We start from the raw sequence: 21,952 nt of genomic DNA, 5'->3' as shown, positions 1-21,952 counted from the left end.
GAGTCAACGCTTGTCAGGTTGTTTGACTAGGAACAGGCGTTCAACAAAGAACTTCCCTTGGAAGCGCAATGACGGGGTTCGAACCCCGGGACAGGGGGAGGGGCGAAGGGAAAACCTTTGAGATGGATGAACAGAACTGCTCCAAAACGGAAGCACTCGTACTTAGAAAGATGCGGTGTCCATGATAACATAAGGCATTTATAACCTGGATATACAAAAAAACTCCACAAGACTTAGCATAACGAAAGTGGGGTGAATAGCTAGCTCGTGACAGATTTATTGTTACAAGCACTTCGAGAACGAGGCTCACGTAACTACATACCGGTAGCAGACGTCCAATTTACTCTAGCGATAGTTTCGGTACACTGGGCTGTACATGCAGCTCTCGGCATACTTGACGAGATTCTCGGGGCGAGGAAGATGCGATGCCAAGCCTGTCGAACGAGAACAGTAAGCAAGATAGCATGTCGAATCGCGCATCTAGAGAGGAAGTAGAAGGTGAACATGCAAGGCTCACCGAGTTCATATGCCTTGGCAGCGACTTTCGCAGCTATGTTGGCGGAGATTTTCCTAATATTGGAGAACGGCGGGTAAATCAGTCCCTTCTCAAAGTTCTCCTGCGTCACTTGCCCGGCCAACGCTTCCGCTGTATTGTAGACAGACAGTGAGGGGTTGAGCTAGAGAATGTGCTACCATGGCAGGTAACTTGCACTTATAATTACGCAGCGACAATGCACTTACAGGCTGCCAGAAGCATTTCATCATGGACTCGAATCGCCCCACACATGACCACACCGAGACCAAATCCAGGGAAAATGTAAGCATTGTTGGCCTAAATTGACAGATGTAACCAGATCTAAGTCTCGGATAACTGACTATTTGGCTTGACATGCCGAAAAGTAAAACTTGTGAAAGCCACTATAGAAGACGAGGATAACCTGGCCAGGAACAAAGACTTTGCCCTCCAACTCCACTGGATCGAAAGGACTTCCACTGGCAAACATCGCACGACCCTACAACTCCAGAACAGCGTTAAGTAGGAATGTGGTAGAATTGGGAATACATAACCGCTTATCTGGAGCGGACAGCTTCATCAAGTCGTGGAGGATAGATATTCGAAATGCCAAAGTACCTTACTCCAGGTATAAGCTTCTTCAGCAGTACACTCAGATTGCGATGTTGGGTTGGATAAAGCCAAGATAAGAGGTTTCTGGATCAAATTACATTGCAGAGATGTGAGAGTTGTTATTGTACACGCCAAACTCAAGGTCAGCATGCCACGTCAAATCTACTGACGGATGTTCTTTGGACATAAAACTTACCTGCGATTGAAAGCGAAAAAAGAAAAAAGTTTACCTCGTTAAAGGAGCACAGTGTCTCAATGACCTCCTTCGTAAATGTCTTTCCTACTCCAGAGGATCCAATCAGAATTGTCGGCTTGATTGCCTGAGGAAGTAATTAAGTATGCATAGTTAGTGGCTTGCGTAAGAAAGCATCAAAATCCATGGACGTTTAGAAACGGGATGCGGATTAATTTAACACACCTTGACAGCACCTAAGAGATCCTTGACAGGTTCGTGTTCATGAGCCCATGGCTTCTTAAAGTGTTGAAGCGATTCTTTCCTAGAACCAACAATCAACCCCTGCAAGAACATTTCATCAAGATTGATGTCAAAGTTGTTTTCATTCCGAACTTCACCATCAAACAGCCAAGTCATATCAAACTGAATGCTACCTTAGAGTCGACCAGCCAGATCTTCTTACGAGTCTCCTCCACAGGAGCTTTCACCTACAATGTATCAATAAAAGCTACTAAAAGGGAAAAAGTAAAGTCCAACTTTGCACAATTAGGAGAACACTAGTCTGCACAAATCCATCAGTCAATTACCTGCTTTGACATCTCAAGAGCTATAAGCTCAGCTATGCCCGTTCCAGCCTGCATTGGCCAACCACTTTTGAGTTAAGCAAAGAAGCAATGTTAAGAACAGCCAATATGAACATCCCAGGCGCATAATCAAAATGAAGCCTAAACTTTACCTAAAGATGAAAAGAGGGAGACAAGAAAGAGCATAATAAGCAAGGAAATTCATCATGTTTCAATAAGATACTCCATGTCAAAATGAAAATGCAAGTTTGGGTCCATCTCCTGATACGATGCTAAGAAAGAGGAAGTGGCAAATGAAAATTAACTCGCCTCCCCAGCACCGAGGAACAAGAAAGTGTGATCTGCCAGGGTGCCGCCTAGTAATTTCAGTGCAGCAACAACTCCTGCGAGAACAACAGCTGCCGTTCCCTGCCAAAAAAATAAGGAAACAGCTAAGTGCTGAGGAATACATCTGCATGCCGCCATTGAGAGTACTTAAAAAAGATACCTGTATATCATCATTGAAGACGAGATGAGTTGCGCGATATTTTGTAAGCAGTTCAAAGGCATTGTGGTTTGCAAAATCCTCAAACTGCAGATTTCAGGAAACAATGAATCTGCACCGAATAAAATATGAAACAGCTCTGAGAAATCCATGGGCTTGAGAATGTGAACGCCTGACCTGCACAAGGACTTTTTCTCCATAGTTCTGCTTGACAGCACTCATAAACTCATTAAGAAAATCAGCATATTCCTGCAAATTTGCAAAACCTACATCAATTAAGTGGAATACATAACAGGATTAACAAAAATGAGAAGTAAAGGAACCTGTCCAGTGGCTCTTTTCTGTCTGAGGCCAATGTAAAACTCATTCTGTAACAACTGCTCATTGTTTGTTCCCACATCTATTGTTATCGGCAAGCACTAGAAAACAAGTAAAAATAAGATCAGAGTCTTATAATGCATGCATCTGTAGCTACAAACAGATGCCTCATTCCAAACCTTCAATTTGTAGAATGTGGCAATGTTCTGATTTTAAAAGAACTTTTGGAAATGCAATTTGGAAGAAAATAACAAACGTCAGCAAGAATACACCATTTAAAATTACTTACTGCTGAAGGACGAACTCCTCCAAGAGCTGTGTACAGCGATAATTTCCCAACAGGGATGCCCATACCCTAGAAAAGTACTATTTTGTCAGGTACCACAGCTTGTCACACATACAATGTAATGTCTACATCTTCATGTCCCTTAAAACTAAAAGAGCTTAAAATCACCTGGCATCCGAGATCACCAAGTCCTAAGATCCTCTCTCCATCAGTCACGACTATCACTTGGATACTCCGCTCTGGCCAGTTCTTCAACACTTCCAAAATTTTACCCCTGGAAAAAAGCCAACAAGATTTCATAGGTTGACATGGTTACATTTACTTGGGGAAAGTCACAGCTCAAAGAAACAGTGCATACTTCTCTTTTAAGCTTATAAATAAACCCTGAGGTCGCCGGAAGATACTTCCATATTTTTGGCAAGCCTCACCGACGGTTGGAGTATAGACAATTGGAAGCAACTCCTCGACATTATCAATAAGAAGCTTGTAGAAAAGCCGTTCATTTCTCTCCTGTAGATAATGAACAGATGCATTTGAAAGCCAAAAAATATATATATAGGCAAGAAAATCATTCTTGTCTTGATCTTCTACGAGCACAATTCGTCATTTGTTGTCATATTTCTTCCTTAAGATGATTGAAGTAAACTCAACACATCACTTTGACTTTGCTACAATGAACCAAATGAACAACTGTAGATCCCGACAACAAATATGATTGTTTGCAAAACTTATACCTCCAGGTCCATCAGGGCCATATACTTCTGCAATGGAACTTGATATTGCCGAAGATTTTTCATCAGTTTCTTCTCCTATTATTACAAATTCATGACAAACAGAATAGTCAGACCAATTATACAAAATCATGGAGTTCAGGCGTGCAGAAATAGGATGGAGACTCAGGATACTGCACTTATCCAACCTGAACTTGCTGAGACACAACAGTAGGAGGCAACAGGCCACACAAGTAGTGGGCATCTCTCTCTTTCTCAGTGAAAGCGAGCCCCTTGTTATGGCGAGGATCTCTCAATAAAGAGTACCCACTGCATCAGATGTCCACAGAAAGCAGCAGTCAGATCGGGAAATTGTGGAGGGTAAACAAGGGAAGCGATCAGAAATCTTATAATCTTGAACGGTTGATTTTCCGTATAAAAGCTGTAACCATCCATCTTCAGATATTTTGCTCTGACCATGGCAATCGTCATGATATTGGAGGTAACAAATCAACACTTTGTGATGAATTATCTTTGTTTGACACAAGGTAAACTGTCGCATTCGTATACAACAATAACATGAAGAACTGCACAGTACTTATTTTGTGTATATGCTTGTGTACTCATAGGCAAAAATAAACTTCTACATTAGATATATCTACGTAATGACGATACGCACATGCAGAGAGAGGGAACACAGACGACTCCACGCGAAGATCCTTACGATCTACGGGGAAAAGGATCCGGCCCTGAAATCGTCTTAGTCAATTGCATATCGACCGACCATGTCCATGTCCTAGGATTGCATCGATATCTCAGGAATGACTACACCACCTAAAACTCAGGACGTCCATGTCCGGCGTCAACGTAATCGGAGATGCTACGTTGACTTGACGGAGCGACTGTGTCGGACCAGTGCCGGCGTGGCTTTGGATCGGAACTATCGAATAACAAGATCAAACCAAAAGCAGAACACGCAGCTGAAAAGACCGATCAAATCGAACTCCTGAAACTGAGCAACAGAAACCGAAGCTCATGCAAATCTAAAGCCAGACGCTACAGCCAAAGCTTACAGAATCCAAACAGGTCGAAGATCATCATCATCGTCATCATCGGTGTCGAGGAGGAGCTGACCTGGCGACGGATAAGGTCCAGGGAGTGACGAGCTGGTCCTCGGTGGCGCGATCCTCGCCGTACGCGTCCTCGACGCCGCCTCCGACGGCGGCCTTGGTGTCCAGCACGCTCGCTCCGTCCCTCGCGCCCTTCGTCGCGCTCTCCATCTCCGCCGCGAAAGCCTCTCTCCGCCGCCTCCTGCTGCTGCTCCTCCTCCTCCTTACTTCTTCGAAGCTCGAAGGTCAAACGACGAGTGTGCTTCGAACTAAGGAGAGAAAGCCAGAGAAGCCACGACGGAGGCCGAGATTCTCGCTCCCAGCTTTTTAACTAGATCGCCAGTCTGTCAGCGACGAGTGTGCTTCGGACGCGTGGCCTTGGGGCGCGCGCGCGCGCTCTCTCTCGACCAATCCAGTAGCGACGCCGATGACGACGGATGATGATGCGGTGCGAAAAAGTCCGAATCGGACAAAAGTCAAGAAACGGGGATATGCTGTTTACTAAAAATATCCTTACACGCTGTCGCCGTCGCTGTCGCTGTCGGATCGGAGGTTCGAGCCGTGGCCATTTGGGAACTGTTTCGAGAGAGATAAGGATTGAGGATTTCTCGTTAAAAGTGAAGTGGAGGAGGTGGTGGTGGTGGGGGTGGGGGTGAGCTGATGGTGATTTCGATGGAGATCATCGCGGCGGACTAAAAGGAAAACTGTTCGAGAGATTGAGAGAGACAGAAGGAAGGGAAGGAAGAAGGTGGACACGTGTCATCACCTTTGTCAGTACGGACGGTTCTCGTTCCCCGGTGGGAAAGCACGATCTTCCCTGTCTTGGCTACTTTCGCGGGGATCTCTCTTCATTTCACTTTTTTTTTGTTTCTTTTGGCACGAGACGCGCACCGCAGTTACTGTCACGACATCATCGTAAAGGGTGCACGGTCGCGGACGAAAGTTCAATTTTAGCTATGGTTTATTCAACCTTACCCCGAATTTTAAATGGTTGAGATTGACGAATCGGCCGAGGCGTGCCAAATATTTTAGAGATAGACGGACAGAGTGGTGGAGTGGTGGTCTTGTGTGGTGGCGTGGTGGTGCTTGAAATCGGTGATGACGACAGCTAAGTTTGATGGCAAGCACCAGTGTGGTGTTACACTTGTAGAGTTTGGGCAAACGTTTTTTCCATTGATGAAACAATTTACAATATATATACATAGAGTTTAGGGCTGAAACAATACAATGACAATTATGCCTTTTAGTATAAACCTAATATATCAACACTCTCCCCAAGTTGGTGAATGTAAACATGTCAACAACTTGTTCTTAAAAGTACAAAATAAATCACATTTGACCGGTTTCGTGAACAAGTCCGCGAATTGGGAGTGACCGGGAATATGAAGAGTGTGCAAAGTGCCATCTTGAATTTTTTTCAAGAACGAAGTGACAGACAATCTCAATGTGTTTGGTGCGTTCATGGAAGACGGGATTAGTGGCAATGTAGATGGCCGCTTTATTATCACAAAAAAGATCAACAGTGATAGTGTTGACGTGGAGATCCGAGAGAAGCATGCGAAGCCATGTGATTTCGCAAGCGGCAGACGCTATAGCACGGTATTCAGCTTCTGCTAAGGAACGGGCAACAGTGGTTTGTTTCGTGGAACGCCATGAGATGGGACAAGAACCAAGAAACATGCAGTAGCCAAAAACAGATCGTCGAGATGTAGAACAAGATGCCCAATCAGAATCTGTATAAACATTAAGTTGGAGAGTATAATCGGATGGGAAAAACAAACCAATGCCGGGATCATGCTTGAGATACCACACAATGCGAAGTGCGGCATTCCAATGGTCTTCATTAGAAGAGTGCATAAATTGACTAAGATGTTGCACTGCAAAAAGTAAATCTGGACGAGTTACTGTAAGATATAATAATATACCAATAAGTCGTCGATATGAACCTGGATCCTTGAGAGTTTGGGAGGAATCCAAAAATTGTATATTGGGTTCCATCGGAGTATCAAGAGGACGTCCTCCAAGAAGTCCAACATCAGACAAAATATCAAGAGTGTATTTCCTTTGTGACAAGAAAATTCCGGACTTGGAATGAGAAACTTCAATGCCCAAGAAGTATTTGAGAGTACCCAAGTCCTTAATGCGAAATTGTGTGTCAAGGAATCGCTTGAGAAGTTGAATCATAACTTCATCATCACCCGTGATAACCGAATCATCAACATAAACAAGGACAATGGTCAAGAGAGTGCCACGGACCAATGTAAAAAGTGAATAGTCCGCCTTGGACTGTTGAAAATCAACATCAAGCAGTGCAGAAGAGAATTTAGCAAACCATTGCCTCAATGCCTATTTAAGGCCATAGAGTGATTTCTTAAGCCGACAGACTAAATTCTCCCCCTTAGTATGAAAACCCGATGGAAACCTCATGTAGACCTCTTCGTCAAGATCACCATGCAAAAAAGCGTTATTCACATCTAATTGGTAGAGAGGCCAATGACGAATCGAAGCAAGAGCTAATAAAGTGCGAACGATTACCATTTTAGCAACAAATACAAAGGTGTCATGATAATCAATCCCCTATGTTTGAGTGTAACCCTTTGCAACGAGACAAGCTTTGTAGCGCTCAATGGTGCCGTCAGAATTATATTTGATTCGGTAAACCCATTTACATCCAATGGGTTGTTTGTCGGGAGAAAAAGGAACAATTTCCCAAGTGTCAATCTGTTCAAGGGCCTGAATCTCAAAAGACATCGCCTTTCGCCACTTGGGAGATTGACACGCACCGTCATAAGTTTCAGGTTCCTACTTTAAGGATATGGAGGCTAAAAAAACGCGGTGAGTGGGTGAAAAACGCGAGTACGATAAATAGTTGGATAAGGGGTAAAAAGTACCTAATTCAGTTACCTTAGAGTCCGAAGAGGATTGATCGAAGGCCACAATAGAGCAATGGTAGTTTCGAAGATATCTGGGTGGACGGCGTGGCCAAGATGGCCAAGGCACAACTTCGGGTTCAGTGGATGATGGTGCGGCACGTGGATGTCATTTTCTATGAACAAGATTGTCCTTTCCGTCAAACAATCAAACATACCACAACCGAACAGACCCCGGTAATTCCATTACCCATATGTCCCGGGATGCCACAGTGGGCACATCTTTCCCGACCGCGAGACGTGTTTGTTCGTTTAGCTAGGTTGGCGGACGAAGCGGGAGCGCTAAGAGAGTCGGGCGGTCCGTGGGATGAAGAATCCACGTATGGCTGTGGAGTATGGTTGCCATGAGTGCTAAGCAAAGTGCTAGTCTAGTTGGACGGTGGGCAATCCAATTGGATATGGCGGTGCGACTCATAAGTGCATATGCATGTGCAACACTAGGTAACGAATCCATTAGTAAAATCTGACTAATAACATTAGCGTACCTCGGATGAGAAATTGAAATAATCGCCGATTCTCTTGTTGTTTGGTGATGATAGAATGAGCTGAACAAGAGCATTGCATTAACGGATCCAAATTATTCAATTCATCCTAGCAAGTTGTTGTAATACTTGGTCACGAAATCGTCATGTTGAGCAAGGGTGCATATCTTTTGCTCAAGATGAAAAACCCTAGGACCATTCAATGGCGAAAAACGTTCGCGGAGATCGGCCCAAACATCCGCAACCGACTCTATGTAGAGAACCATTGGCACCAAATCTGGATGGATGGAATTAAGAATCCATGATAGAATCAAATTGTTAACACGAATCCATGATGCATAGGCAAGATCAACTGCGGCTAGTTTTTTTAATTTCTCTAATAACAAACACCATCTTGTTCTTGGCAGAAACGGCAATCTCCATGGCACGAGATCAATTGTTGTAATTATCACCCGTAAGGACCATGCTCACGAGATTAGATCCAGGGTTATCAGAAGGATGTATAAAATAAGGGTTGTTCGGCTGCTCATGTGCAGGAGCGATGGCTGAAGAGGTTTAAGAATTGTCTACCATGGTGACTTGCGGCGACCGGTGAGGAGGAACGTCAGGACCAAGGCAGCAATGATGGCGACTTAGCGAGGACGCAGCAAATCGCAGATAGGTTCGCGGCAAGCGAGGTGGATGCGCGATGATGGACGAGCCAACAGCGGGCATGGTGACTAGTGAGGGGCAAGGGCGATGGCGCGTAGAAGGACGGGAGCTAGAGATCAACACTGGCAAACAAGGTCTCGAGAATTTCGACGAGAAAGCAAAACCAGACCGCCAAACAGAAGCATCGACGACACCGAGAAATCAAACCACGCCGGCGAATCAATTTGATCGAATCATAACTGAATCAGAGGAGGACCAGATATTGCTTAAGGGACGTGAGAGACGAGCTTCAAGGATCACTACTCTGATACCATGTAGAGTTTGGGCAAACGTTTTTTTCATTGATGAAACAATTTACAATATATATACATAGGGTTTAGGGCTAAAACAATACAATGACAATTATGCCTTTTAGTATAAACCTAATCTACCAATGATACTACTGTGGCTTTGCTTGCTGAGGTGGTGCTTTTTTTCGGGCTAGTGGTGGTGGCACCCGACGCTGATGGTGGTGGCCGGACCTTCTGATGGGGATGGCCTATTTGCCAGAGGTGCTGGCGCTCAATTTGCAACGGTTGCTACAAAGGGGATTTTGTGACCAACAAAGTTTAGGTGTCATCTGCGGCACCTAAACTTTTAAAGATCTAGAGAGAGATGACCAGGAAGCAACTCAGCCCTAGTGGGGTGACTTGGCATCGCCTTTTAAAGACACGTCGGCAGCCTACATATACAACTTCACAGCAAATCCGACCACGTCATCTAATGTCATTAATCTTTTTAAGGAGAAATCTGGATCTTTAATTGAATTAAGGAAAGAAAGGAAAAGAAAGGTGCTTGAACCGGGTAGCATTTGCCACCGTAGGGCAAAACGAGCCACCCTGAGAAAATGGGCGGGATCGGCTGGCCCGCATTTACAAAGAAGCCACTGAACCTGTGGTTCAGTCGACACAAGATGTATGGCAACAATGTTTCTAATATTCGAGGTAATCGTCCGCATTTTGTGGAAACTAAGAAAATCATCACCAAGCATCATGAGAAATTTGGCACGCTTGATTGCCAACAATAGTTTACCAACTTCTATTCCCATTATCAGCAGACATTTTCACTGACTAGATCCACACGGACATTGTATATAAATAAAATGCATGATTTGATGACGTCGATAACCCTCTGAAGAAGTTACCAGAGTCCTGTAACTGAGATCCTCCTTCAGTCCTTTCCACAGCTCAAGAGATCGCATGCTCAAAAACGAGTTCAAAGCCGAGATTATCACTTGCATCAGCACTCATAAAAAAATCATTCCAGCCCACCAGCAGCAACCAAAAAACAGAGCAGAAGCCGGACAAAACTAAAAATCTGATTGATTGGGAACCCATCTGTCCTTACAAGATATGCAGTCAGTGGAAGCGACATTTATCCAAGGATATGATGATGATGATGGGTCAAAATTAGCAATTTGAGGTTTGCATCCCATTCAACAAGCAAGTTCATCTACATCCTCAAGAAAATCTTTGAACTGCCTTATATGTACACATTATATCACTGTCAAGTCACATAGAGCAGATTAAACAAAGATGAATCATGACCCGTTAATAAGTTCAAAGTAAAATAAGGGGTTAGCAAAAAAAAAACTTGATGACTGGAATTAGGGACCTGGCCCTGTTCAGTTCAGAACAATGTAAATGCTTCATATTTCTGGAGCAACCGAAAAAACGATATTTGCATTTCAAGGAATATGACTATGACTTCAAAGAATGCTGGACCAATGATTACGTTAGAGTGTGAAGGGCTTCCTCCAATAGGGCTTCTTGATCACCTGACTTGTTGTCTGGAGTCTAGGTGGACTATTTCTTATATATATATGCCTTCTTTCAAGCCACTCTGAGTATGTATAGGGTAAAGCAGACAGATCGAGCTTAAGGACCTTTCCTACATGAGCTTTTGCGCTGACAAGTCCAGACAATCACGGTAATGTGGGAGTGGCAAGTCCCATAGACTCTGCGACTTCACTGGCAGAAAATTTGTCCACTTGTTCCTGTTAAAAAGGCAAAATAAACAAGCAATAAAGTTGCAGGATTGGGCAGATCAAGTATATGCGGAAGTTGATGTGGCTTGTTTATCTACATCCTCATTCTAAGATCAATCTAGCATGGTTTCTCACTCAGAACTCTTATCTCATCATTCATCTGATCATCTAAATTAGAAGATTAAAGAGTCAGGAAAATATCTGATCCAATCAGTTAATCAAAAATGCTACATGCTTATTAGAAATGGCCACATAGTAGTACCTGAAGGTGATGCAGAAGATACATCAAGAAGAGATGTACAAATACCTGCAAAATTTCAACAGCTATCATGAGAATAACTATTCGACAAAACTGTCCCCATCATGAATCCATGTACTAGAGTCAACTAGTTACCAGGTAAAAAAGTAGGAGCAACCGAGCTGTTGGATATCTCCAAAGAAATCTAGTTGCCCTAGCAGCGCCGGAATCTAACAATTTAGCTGCCTTTTGCAACTGCATTGGACATGTTAACGCAATTCAAAACAAAAATAAAACAAAAAAAGAAGAAAGCTGGATGAAAGTGAGAGGAATCACTTGTATGCTTGCCCCAACCATATGACGGTGATACAAGGGAAGAGGCCTGCAGATTAAAGTATTAAGAGCAAGTCAAATTAAACTTGTTCCCAAGTGGACTAACACTTTGTAAGGCTCTCTCTCTCTCTCTCTAACAATGACCAGAATCATATTGCCAACTTCATAAGAAAGACATGACGAATCAACATACTCCAGTGCTTTCATTTCAGAGTCCTCTTCCCATGACGATGAAGCTCTGCGCGAGACCCTATTTCTTTCTGCTTCTGCCTGGTCAGTCAAACAGTTCAAAAGCGAAAAAAAAAAAAACAAAATGATGTTATAGGTTCTACGAAGATTCCAAGTACAGGTAATTGTCATCAATTAAAGGAAACAAACCATTATATCCTACCTGTGCTTCTTGAGTACGCTTCAGTTCCTTTTCCAATTGAAATTCTGCTGCAGCCTTTTCACTAGCCATGGCTTCTAGTTGTGTTTGCTTGTAATACTGTTATAACAATGAACAAGTCATCATATATGTGAGTTGTATGTGGTAACCAGACAATTTGAAACTAAGAGTTTAGATTACCAATAGATCAGTGAGCTCACGATACCGCTTCTCAAGCTCCATATGCTCCTGCAAGAAAGAAGCAGACAAAGAAAAAACTATTCACCAACAGCAAAAATTATGTACATAAGATGGAACAAAACATTCAGGAAAAATCAAAAAATTAAGCAAAGACAAGAAAAGTTGGTGAAGGAAAATTTTAATAGCTATTTCATCTTATCTCGGCAACATTAAGCAATCAGCATCCAGAAGATAGCCGGAAATTGTCAAGGAACTTTAGCAGGATGATAACTTTAGGGAAAGATTTGGTGAAGTGAATGATGGTTCTAAGAGACAATTAAAGGAAGGTATAACATCTAATATGACCTGCAGACTACATGTGGAACTATTGTCAACTGAGAGGAAGGTATGACCTATCATCTAACGAGACCTGCAGTACTATATGTATAAAACGTCACATCAATTTCATATTTTGAAAAGGAGATGGTTTAGACCTCATCTGTCTAATGAATTTCCCTTTCAATCCCAGGGACTGTTGCCATTTGCTTCCAATATCAACCACATTGAGGATAGATTCGCAAAGTAATTGTTATTTTTTACAATTATGCCAGTTCAAGTAAGAGAATCAAATATAATGCTTGGTGTCAGACCACATTCAACCCGAACCTACTGCCAATTAGAAGGTACAACTTCACCAATATGGCCATAGATTCACCTTTTCCTTTGATATTGAATCTTAACATTCTTCCACACCTATATATACTTACGCTGAGCCACTGGACGATACTGTCCAACCGACTCTTGAAACATCAGACTTGATCATGCAAGCGGTACAAGTAGAAATTTGGAAGGCCATGCTAATCTACTCATAAAGTCAGTGTCACCGGACACTTGGCATGAGCCATGTATAGAGTTAGCTTAGCAGTTCCTACAATTTTCATGGTTTGGTCTCCAACCCAAGAAACAGAACACTGCATGAAGGTATTACATGACCCAAATAGCCTCCCCGTCAAAAGTGCTTTAAGTGAAACTTTAGCTCTATTTCACAGGTATGAAAAAGAGAAGAAGGATGCCACCATTATCTACAGACATTAGAATAAAGGTCACCTGACGAGAATAGTGCTCAGCATCCCTCTTCATGGCAGCCATTTCAACCTTCATCTTTTGCAATTCAGCCTATAAATAAACCAGGAGCCATGGTATCAAGTAATAACACGTGCAAAATGGTCAAGTACATTTTACTGCAGTTCCAAGCTCTAAGATTTATCTTAGATATTCCAATTACAGTGAAAACGAAAGTGGGAGTCTCTCCAGTTCTCTTTTACAATTAGAATAGCAAGGGCAAAGAACACCTGCCTCCATAGTGGAAACCTTGTTCTCTGCATCTCTCTGGCCTTGACGAGCAGATGCAACTTCTTCCTGCCACGCCTGCATCTTCATAATTTAGGGTTTACATGAATGTACTGGAGTCATGACAACATGCAAAATCTACACGCATTAGAAATTCTAGCAATTTTCATCTCCAGCCACATTCAAGGTGAGAATGGCAGGAGCAGAAGTTTAAAGAAGCATGATGGTCTTAGAAACTGCAATGGAATAATTGGCTAGATATATTCATGTCTACAGCATGTATTGAAAAAATAGCAAAGCCAATCTCTATTGATAATTCATGTTCCTTAGCAGCAAAAATTATTCATGAAAACTTGGGTAGACTTATGTTTTCACAGTGACTTCTGAAATACGCCTCCAATCAGCACCAACTATACCGGAGATCGCACAACGAAGATCAGGTCATTCTAAAAGGATAGGCAAGGACCCTTAAGGATAGGCAAAACTATCACAATAGTGCACCTTAAGGAGGCAGTGGATTTTACAGAAAATAAGTCGTTCCATCAGTGATTGTCCTCATGAAGTCCAGCAATAACCAGGTTTGTATGTGCATGTGCAAGAGAAGCTACTATTGATGGCATAGAGTAACGAGCAAACCTCAGGATGTAACTTATGCATTAAGCAAGTAGACAAAGCCAAGCCTAGATTAATAAACAAGAAGCAATTACTCATTGACCATATCTTCTAAAGTGAAGAAGAGACATTCCAACTGCACATTAATTGACCCTGTTCTGCATTTTTCCGAAGGACATGTCTTTGCATGAGAGAGTAGATAATTCAAAAGAATCTACCACAGACTCACATTTGTACCTGAATCAGTTTATTTGTCTCTTCTGGAGACTTCTTTTGTTCACGTCGAATACGGGCTTCCATATCGTGCAATTCTTGATTTAAGGACGAATTTTCAACCTAATGTATTCAAGCTGATAAACTGTTAGCTAAAGCTGCATTTAACTCGCACACAAGCCAAGTGTCCATGATGAAAGAGAAAACAAGCAGGTTGAATATTAATCATACCTCCAGAAGTGCCTTTTGCTGCTCAAGTTCGGCTATCCTTGCAGTTCTCTCATCTATGGTCCGCTGAATAATCAAGCAAATATGGCATGCAATAAGTTAGCACCGCTTTACACTCATTTCAAGGCAGAAAACCAGAGTCTGGGGATTTTAGAGATTGCCAAAGCATTGCACCACAGATGATAATATACAAGACAAGGGAAAAAATATGAGTGCTCACATTACCTGGATTCTTGAAAGTGCTGTGGATGATTCAACAGCTCTGTGTTCTAATTCTACTTCCCTTTCCATGGCAGCCTATAAACAAAAGTTATCTGCCATTGAACAAATGAACAAGAGAGACAGAACGAAAGCAAACAAATCCAGTTCAAACCCTTTTGCTAGCATTATGTGCTGCACGCTCTTCTTCTGCCCTCCTTTCTGCAGAAGCCAGCTCCTCACGAAGGGCCTATAAAAGAATTGCATGCACAAGGAATCAAATTATCAAAGCAATAAAAACTCGCCCATGCTCTCAATCAGCACAAGACATCCCATGACTAATTATACTTTTCGGTTCCAAGTAGAAAAGGCGAGAAGCAAGAGGGCCAACTTACTTGCATCATCCTCGTCTCAGTCAATTCTCGATTTCTCATGATAGAGTCCATATTCACCTGGTAAGAGAAAGAGTAAAAACAATTAAAGTCTCAGATAATATTCACAAGTCCAGGAGAAGACATATAGGGAACAGCTGAAGATTCCAAGGCAAAATATTCGGAGAGAAGCATTCTATCTAATGCAAGTGTAAGGTAGAGGATCAACATGCAGGATTGGTGTGTCTGTGCTCAGGCAATCTCTTTAATATAATAACGTTGTCAGGAAAAGTCTACTAGACTTGACAGAGATAATTAGATGAAAAGTAGAAGCTGATTAACTAAAATTTTACGATCTCTCCAGTTACATTCAAGTTAAGTATTATAAGCACTCATGTAAATCTATAGGCAGACAGATCAACCCAGCATTTCTTAAGAGAAACATGAATGTTTCCAGAGGGAACCTTACATGATTGCAGGAAAAAAAGGAAATCTGGTGGAGTCGAGAAAGTTTATTCAAAGCCAAAGAAATTTGTTGAAGTAAATTTTACCAAGAAATTACTAGAAATTCTCACTCAGCCTTAACCTAATTCTCCAATATTCCTCCTCAGGGACTGTAATAGCAACAGGACGTTGTAAAAAGTATCATCTCAGAATCTAATTGCACACAATCTTTTCTCGAGATCATTTACAATATCCCACTGGAAGTCGCATTTATGATACAGGACTTCACAATACTGCCTCTGACATCAAATCATAAAGATTTTCCCCCTTGAATTCAAAAAATCCCTACCTCTTAGAGAGGAGAATGACTGAAAGATAATTAGTGCAGTTGCTTAGTCAGCCATGCTCCAGTGTATAAAAGACTTGATGCATCAGTGAACCAAGATTAAGATTCAAACTGATGGACCACAATCAACACAAGGCACTTAATGCAAATAATCGCAGCCACACCATGGAGCAGCAAAGAAAAATATAAAGCTATGTTGCACTCCAAACAACATTTCAGCAAAAAAAGAATGACCACAGCAGGCCCATAATACTCCTTCACCACATACTAAACCTTATTGATGATTGCCAAAATTTTGCAAAAAAATGAGAGATTGCAAGCCGATCATTTCACATTGTGCAAAATTCATGTGTATGTAATTGCTAAAGATGTCTTGAACCTGCAGTGAAGCCAGATTTCCTTCAGATAAAGCAAGTTGTGTCTTCAGGGAATCTACTGACTTGAGAAGTGCTTCAATTTCAGAATTTTTTGCCGTAAGGGCTTCGGCCATACTTGACTCTACTCTTGTGGCTTCATTCTTAGCTGCAGATAAATCTTGCTGGAGCTGCTTTATGTGAACCTCATATGATTTACTGAGCTCTCTCTGTTGGACATAAAGTTAAGTATCCACATTAGTTGCTCAACATCATTGCAACCTAAAGGAAGAATTGCTCCATAGCAACTTCAAGTTTACCTCCGAAGTAAGAAGTTCCTCGAGCTGTTGGTTTTCCGATTTGTATTCCTGAAGACGGGATTGAAGTCCAGCACAAACCTGAACAATTGAGTAAGCATCGTCAAGTTACAACTTGGGTACCATCTCAGTAATTTTATTGTGGAATAAATCCTTAAAAAGTAGTCTTGACTGAAAAGATGGCTTGTGTATCAAGAAGCTACTTGGGGACCATCTCGTTTTTATTGTTGAATAAATCCATTTGAACGGTCTTGAGTGAAAAGAGGGCTTGTGTCTCAATTTAAAGCTCTGTCGCATTATAATTGAGGTCTGTAATCAGAATTAGTGAGGATCTCTCATTTACAGTTTCAAAAGCCTCTTTTTTCAGTGCACTTAAGAGGTTAAACATAATATAGTTGTACTAGGTCTACTGGGAGCAGCACAAGCAAACAGATTCAGTAATTAAGTCTGTCTCATTAGCAAAATGTCTATGATAGTTTCCACAATTCCATCAAATGAATGCCAACTGACAAAAAAAATCAGTAAAAGAAAATGTCCACAAACCTAATTTCAACCCTGCAGAAAAAACGTCATATGTTATCAGAACTATACTCTTTCTTCTTTTGTAGATAAAACCTTAAGGAAAATAATATCAGTTGCAAGTACAACTTACATAATTATATGCTTTCCAGAAGCGAAATATCATAACAACCACATTCTATGTCTAATCTAAGATGACTATCCTAAGATTAGAACTTACCCTAGCTAACCTGGCCTCTTTAGACTGACCACTGGAAGTTGCCGCTTTGAGAAGACCTTGAGCCTGCACAGCAACCAAATGGACTATTTAACAAGAACTCACAAATATTAAGAACTTAAGGAATTATGCAAAATCTGCTCGCTGAATTACAACTAGCTTGCCTCATCAAGCTGCTCCTGTAATTTCATTGAAGCTTGCTCTTTGTGCTCTGTGTCCTTCTCTCTCTTGGGTGAAGATACAACAATTTCATCAGCAGTTTTCATTTCGCCTCCATTGCTACTGGGAACTTCATTAATTGCAGATTGAGATCTTTCCTGTTCAATTTTTGTAGGAGCATTTATAGCTTCCACTTCAATATTTTTCCGTTTATCAACCGAAAAATCTTCATCAGCAACCTCAACTACTTTAGTAAGCGGGGGTGAGGCAGATCGTTCCTCACGAGCATCTGGTGCATTTTTATTGACGACGTCACCGCTTAGACTTGACACAGGAGTCTCAACAATTGGTTCAGCTGCTGGAACTTCATCATTACGAAGATCATGGTTGATCATGTCATTTGCCTGCTTCTCTGGAGGCGTTGCATTGCCTTCAACAGGTATATCTTTGTTGAGGTCATTAAAATGTTCATCATCTGTTGAAGTAAGTGACCTATGCAAATGGATGCCCTCATTTTCAACTAAACCAGAGGAGGTGTCTCCGTCAGGTTTGGCATCTATCTGTGGACTTCGGATAGTACTATGCTCCTCTGCAGTATCAATTTCTCTGGGAGATTCAGTTGTAGAAGGACGCTTAACAGCCTGCCAAGAGCATGCACCAAAATGTGCTCTAAGTTGTTTTTCCTGAATAGAAGGATAGTTCTTTAGGAACAGAGACAGAGAGCAAAGTACCTTCGTCCGTTGCTTTGTCCTCTTGGCTTGAGATCCTTGCCCATTAGAAGCTTCAGATTTTCAAAAGGAAAGTAGATAATTAATTGGAGACGTGAACTTAACATGTAGCAAAGAGGACCTTCATGATTCACACTACGACCCCATGAGAGTGCTTATTTTATAGCACCGGCCCTGGTTCATCACCTACACTAGCAGCATCTTAAACTTTTGGTATTTACTCAATGTTCTAATAGAATTTATGGTGATAGTCTCGAATAGTAGAAGACAACAGTTTTCCCAGATATACAGCAAGAAAAAATCCCTATGAAAGGTCTTTACCGGTCCAAATTTAGCAACTTGAGTGGTAACTAAGAGGAAATATTCTAGTCAAACATGAAATTTAGCTTCAAAGCCTCAAAAATATCAAATGTGATCAGTTTGCTTCATTACTCTTCAAGGTCTCTCTTAGCATTTAGGGAAATTTTGAACTTCAAAATTTTGTCCAAAGAAAATCAATATCTACCTCTGCTGTGACAATCCTACCCACCAGGAGTCCCAAACTACTAAAGCTTATCTTTCATGAAAACTCTTGATAAATTGTAGTATCACCAAAATGAGTGACCGGCAAAGAACTAATTCAATGGGGAAGGGAAGCTGGCTGCAGACACAGGAATTGAAATGCATGTGTTCTAAGCAAATAGCAGTCATCCAACCACAATCACCGTTTTAACAGCTACAGGATTAAAATCTAAGAGCATGCCATTAAATATTGAAGTATGAAAATACATCCAATGAAACGAGTAATATCTACCTGGTGAATTCTTCTGCTCTTCTGCCAATTCATTCACGACGAGCTTTGCCCTTCGATCAACAACTTCAAACAAATCTGTACAAAAAAAATTCACAATTCTCGGTATCCCATTGTTATTATTAATAAGCTTAAAGCACTCAAAAGAATGTCAGGCTTCATATCATGCTTTTATATTTGGATTCTCTACCACCCTTCAGCAAGTGGCAAGAAAAAGTTCAAATTGGGTAATTCTCTAAACACATACATAGTGAGAAGGAGCCTAATTCAATTTCTTCAACAAGTCCTGTCTACTTTCATGGAAAGAACTTGGGCATTTATTTGTAATACAGGCCTGGATAGAACAATTAGATAGTGCGACTCTATGACTTGATATAAATGTAAATGGTGATCTTCCAACTAAGGATTTGTGACAAACATTCTACTGTGAAGCTAGGTGAGAAAAAAAGAGCTTTTGGCAAGCCTATAATGAGCGTCCCCTTTCTGAATTCTGATTAGATTTTTGTTGTGTCGGAAGGCTTGTGACATCTAGTATCATGAGGCACCTTCGAAATCAAGAAGTCACACACTTAGCAAAAAATTTCATGACAGAGGTCAAAAAAAAAAGCAACCTTGTGTAAACATTTCAGATTCTGATGATGAAAGACATAAAAGCGGATCACCGACTCATGTTTTTGGGCAGCGCAAAAGGTGCTAAACTCATGTTATCTCATCCAGCAGTAAATTCATTGGTAAATTACAAGTTAAGCTGGGAGCTCTTTCAGTCAAAATCCTCTTCTGTCAGAAAATTTGAAAGAAAGATCCGGTGAACACTACCAGTTAATGCCGGAACATTCCAAATGTCTTGTTCGATCCTGAATGACAATCTAATGTAAGGACAATATCAAATAGCATATCCAAGGGCAATGCCCCGAAGCACGTCGCAAATAGTTCGAAATACACAGCTCATGGCAATCCTAACTCTCCACCTGCTTCCACCAAACCAAACATATATCGACAGCCTCATTTCGATGTGGATCATCAAACGGAACAATCTTAAAACTAATTTCTAACAGAGAACAATCCGAGCACCAAAAGCAGACTCCACCTCCCGCGAAGCACACCGAAAGCACCAAAACGACGCTCGATCCAAGCGCGAGCGACTCTTAAAAAAAAAAAAAGCGCCTCGGATCGGACGTCACGAACGTCGGCGATGCCGGGAAAATGGACGCGAACCGACGAATCCGACGGCGGAATCAAAAAACACAACAGAGAGAGATTCCCGATGCGCACCTTCAGCTGCTTTGAGCCAGGAAGCCATTATCGGCGGGGCTCGCACCGATCAGCCGGCGGGCGGGCCGCGCCTCAGCGATCGAGCAATGGAGCTTCCATGAATGCGGAATCGACGCCTCCGACGGACGGACCTCGGGAATCGGATCAGCTGAAGATCGGTGCTCCGGTGCAGCTTTGAGGATTCGAACCCAGCAGCGAATCGAATTCGCGGCAGCTTGGATTTGAAGCTCTCTGCGCGCATGCGCTCTTCTTCTTCTTCTTCTTCTGCGCACGAAAAATTTGGTTTTTCTTCTCCGGGAGTTACTGGAGGGGTGCGCCACAAGCGAAATGGCAGAGAAAGGGAGGGGGCTAGCTCCTCGGTGAATCCGGTGCCGTCGAGACTACCGAACGAGGGTGTGGCGACCAATGGGGCGGTTCCACGTGGCGCGAGCGCAACGTGGCGCCATTCCGTTATCCTGTGAGCCGCGTTTACGGCTAGTGTTGGTGGGCTTGGCGGTTGAGGCGTCGGCATCGAGTCCATGGGCCTAGCCAGTTTGGGCCTTCATGGATGATGATTAGAAATCGGAAGAAATTTAATTTCGTAAATATATATTTATATATACTATATAGGGATAAGTGTATAAAAGTCCCAAAACTTATCACGAAAGTGTAATCGAGTCTTAAAAGACTATATTGGACCAATTTGTCTAGTTGTAAGACTTGCAATACACTTATCCTTATTAATATATATATGTATATATATATGTATTAATATAAAAGACATCGGATTAAAGAAGCCCACTAAGATAAATTGTAAAAGTTTTAAGTCCTTATATGAATATATGTACTGCTAATTATTTTAATTTTTACACAATCTATTTATAGAATATCAATTTTAAATTCAAAACATCAATTTCTCTCCCATCAAAAAGGGACAAAAACAAAAACAAAAATAAGATGGTTCTAATATTTAGGTCACTTCATCGGTTTTCTCTTGGTGAATTCACAGTATTTTGAAAAAATGTAAAGGACTAGTAGAATATTGACCAAGACTCAGCGAATGTCCTTTTAAAATTATATATATATATATATATATATATATATATATATATATATATATATATATATATTTCCAAATGCCAAAAAATACTCCACAAACTCATACTCGATATTCCCACTTTTCAAACAATCCAAAAAATGCATCGACGTTTACTTGAGGGACAAAAATACTTATAATTAAATCATCTATTTATGAAGTACAAATTTTCGATTTGGGCTAGAAAGAGCTCAGTTAAAAAGCCTTGCTCTTTTAATTTTGGACAACTGATTTTTTTTCTCTATTTTTTCTTGTTAAAACGGCCAATTTCTTTTAATAAGAAGACCAAATTCGCAAGAAATTACCTCATTCCACCTTGCTTGTGTGTCTACCATGACCCGTAAGGGTGTCAATGGGTCGGGTCGGGTTTTCATGATACCCGACCCGATCCAAATATTGGACATATGTGTTCGACCCGACCCGAGACAAAACATGAACAAGATAAAGCTACACGATCGGGCCGGGTCATGTCGGGTCGGGTCGGGGTGGGTTTTGTATTTCAAACAATAAATTCAGAGATAGAGATAGAGAGAGACGCCATTGGGACGATGAACGAGTATTGGGACTAGTCACAGGGAAAGCACCAGAGAGAGGGTAAAAGTGATCTTTCGCATATAAACTGAATTAGGGTGCGTTTGGTACAGCATTTGGAATGCTACTTTGGGAATGCAAATGCCTTTGGGTGGAAGCCCTTTAGGAAAAATGCAAATGGCGTTTGGTAAAAACTCATTTGCAAAGCTATTTTGACCCAAGTGGTGTTT

At 41.6% G+C, this 21,952-nt stretch overlaps 2 protein-coding genes across 3 annotated transcripts; both read right to left on the bottom strand.

The window, feature by feature from the left end:
- Nucleotides 1-212: 212 nt before the first annotated feature.
- Nucleotides 213-5,081, bottom strand: LOC130136056 (NADP-dependent malic enzyme). Its single transcript, XM_056306066.1, has 19 exons — nt 4,818-5,081; nt 3,893-4,013; nt 3,708-3,782; nt 3,332-3,483; nt 3,142-3,247; nt 2,977-3,042; nt 2,693-2,788; nt 2,547-2,618; nt 2,373-2,456; nt 2,195-2,293; nt 1,889-1,936; nt 1,736-1,789; nt 1,545-1,643; nt 1,357-1,446; nt 1,133-1,210; nt 939-1,013; nt 742-832; nt 518-646; nt 213-434 (listed from the first exon to the last, which is right to left on the bottom strand). Exons 1-19 carry the CDS (start codon nt 4,961-4,963, stop codon nt 346-348), a joined length of 1,770 nt encoding a protein of 589 aa, XP_056162041.1. The 5' UTR covers nt 4,964-5,081; the 3' UTR covers nt 213-345.
- A 5,222-nt stretch (nt 5,082-10,303) lies between these two features.
- Nucleotides 10,304-20,448, bottom strand: LOC115670999 (golgin candidate 1). Of its 2 annotated transcripts, none has more exons than XM_030592421.2 (21): nt 20,117-20,448; nt 18,848-18,922; nt 18,058-18,107; nt 17,332-17,967; nt 17,171-17,233; nt 16,435-16,512; nt 16,141-16,344; nt 14,996-15,052; nt 14,776-14,850; nt 14,628-14,699; nt 14,406-14,468; nt 14,199-14,297; nt 13,356-13,433; nt 13,107-13,175; nt 12,021-12,068; nt 11,844-11,939; nt 11,646-11,722; nt 11,456-11,501; nt 11,276-11,374; nt 11,144-11,188; nt 10,304-10,890 (listed from the first exon to the last, which is right to left on the bottom strand). In XM_030592421.2, the coding sequence occupies exons 1-21, from the start codon at nt 20,142-20,144 to the stop codon at nt 10,819-10,821; spliced, it is 2,130 nt and encodes a 709-aa protein (XP_030448281.2). In that variant the 5' UTR covers nt 20,145-20,448; the 3' UTR covers nt 10,304-10,818. The 2 variants fall into 2 exon arrangements, with proteins under 2 accessions (XP_030448281.2, XP_030448282.2); XM_030592422.2 differs by having other exon boundaries at nt 13,356-13,427.
- Between the last annotated feature and the right edge of the window lie 1,504 nt (nt 20,449-21,952).

The sequence above is a fragment of the Syzygium oleosum genome, unplaced genomic scaffold (assembly GCF_021117445.2).
Source record: "Syzygium oleosum isolate NSW1041296 unplaced genomic scaffold, Sole_v2.1 Sole_v2.41, whole genome shotgun sequence".
NCBI classification, from domain to species: domain Eukaryota; kingdom Viridiplantae; phylum Streptophyta; class Magnoliopsida; order Myrtales; family Myrtaceae; genus Syzygium; species Syzygium oleosum.
The sequence above is the reverse complement of the archived record's forward strand: the minus strand, read 5'-3'. Positions and strand labels throughout refer to the sequence as shown.

Bases quoted from the DNA above. Each gene is read 5' to 3' on its own strand.
- LOC130136056 (XM_056306066.1), bottom strand. From the start codon at position 4,963: ATGGAGAGCGCGACGAAGGGCGCGAGGGACGGAGCGAGCGTGCTGGAC. The intron at 3,248-3,331 runs GTATGCACTGTT...GCTTTTTTCCAG, and splicing joins TTTATAAGCTTAAAAGAGAA to GGGTAAAATTTTGGAAGTGT. The intron at 1,790-1,888 runs GTAATTGACTGA...GATACATTGTAG, and splicing joins CTCTTGAGATGTCAAAGCAG to GTGAAAGCTCCTGTGGAGGA.
- LOC115670999 (XM_030592421.2), bottom strand. From the start codon at position 20,144: ATGGCTTCCTGGCTCAAAGCAGCTGAAG. The intron at 14,851-14,995 runs GTAAGTTGGCCC...ATTCTTTTATAG, and splicing joins CTGAGACGAGGATGATGCAA to GCCCTTCGTGAGGAGCTGGC. The intron at 12,069-13,106 runs GTGACCTTTATT...TCTTTCTTGCAG, and splicing joins CTGAGCACTATTCTCGTCAG to GAGCATATGGAGCTTGAGAA.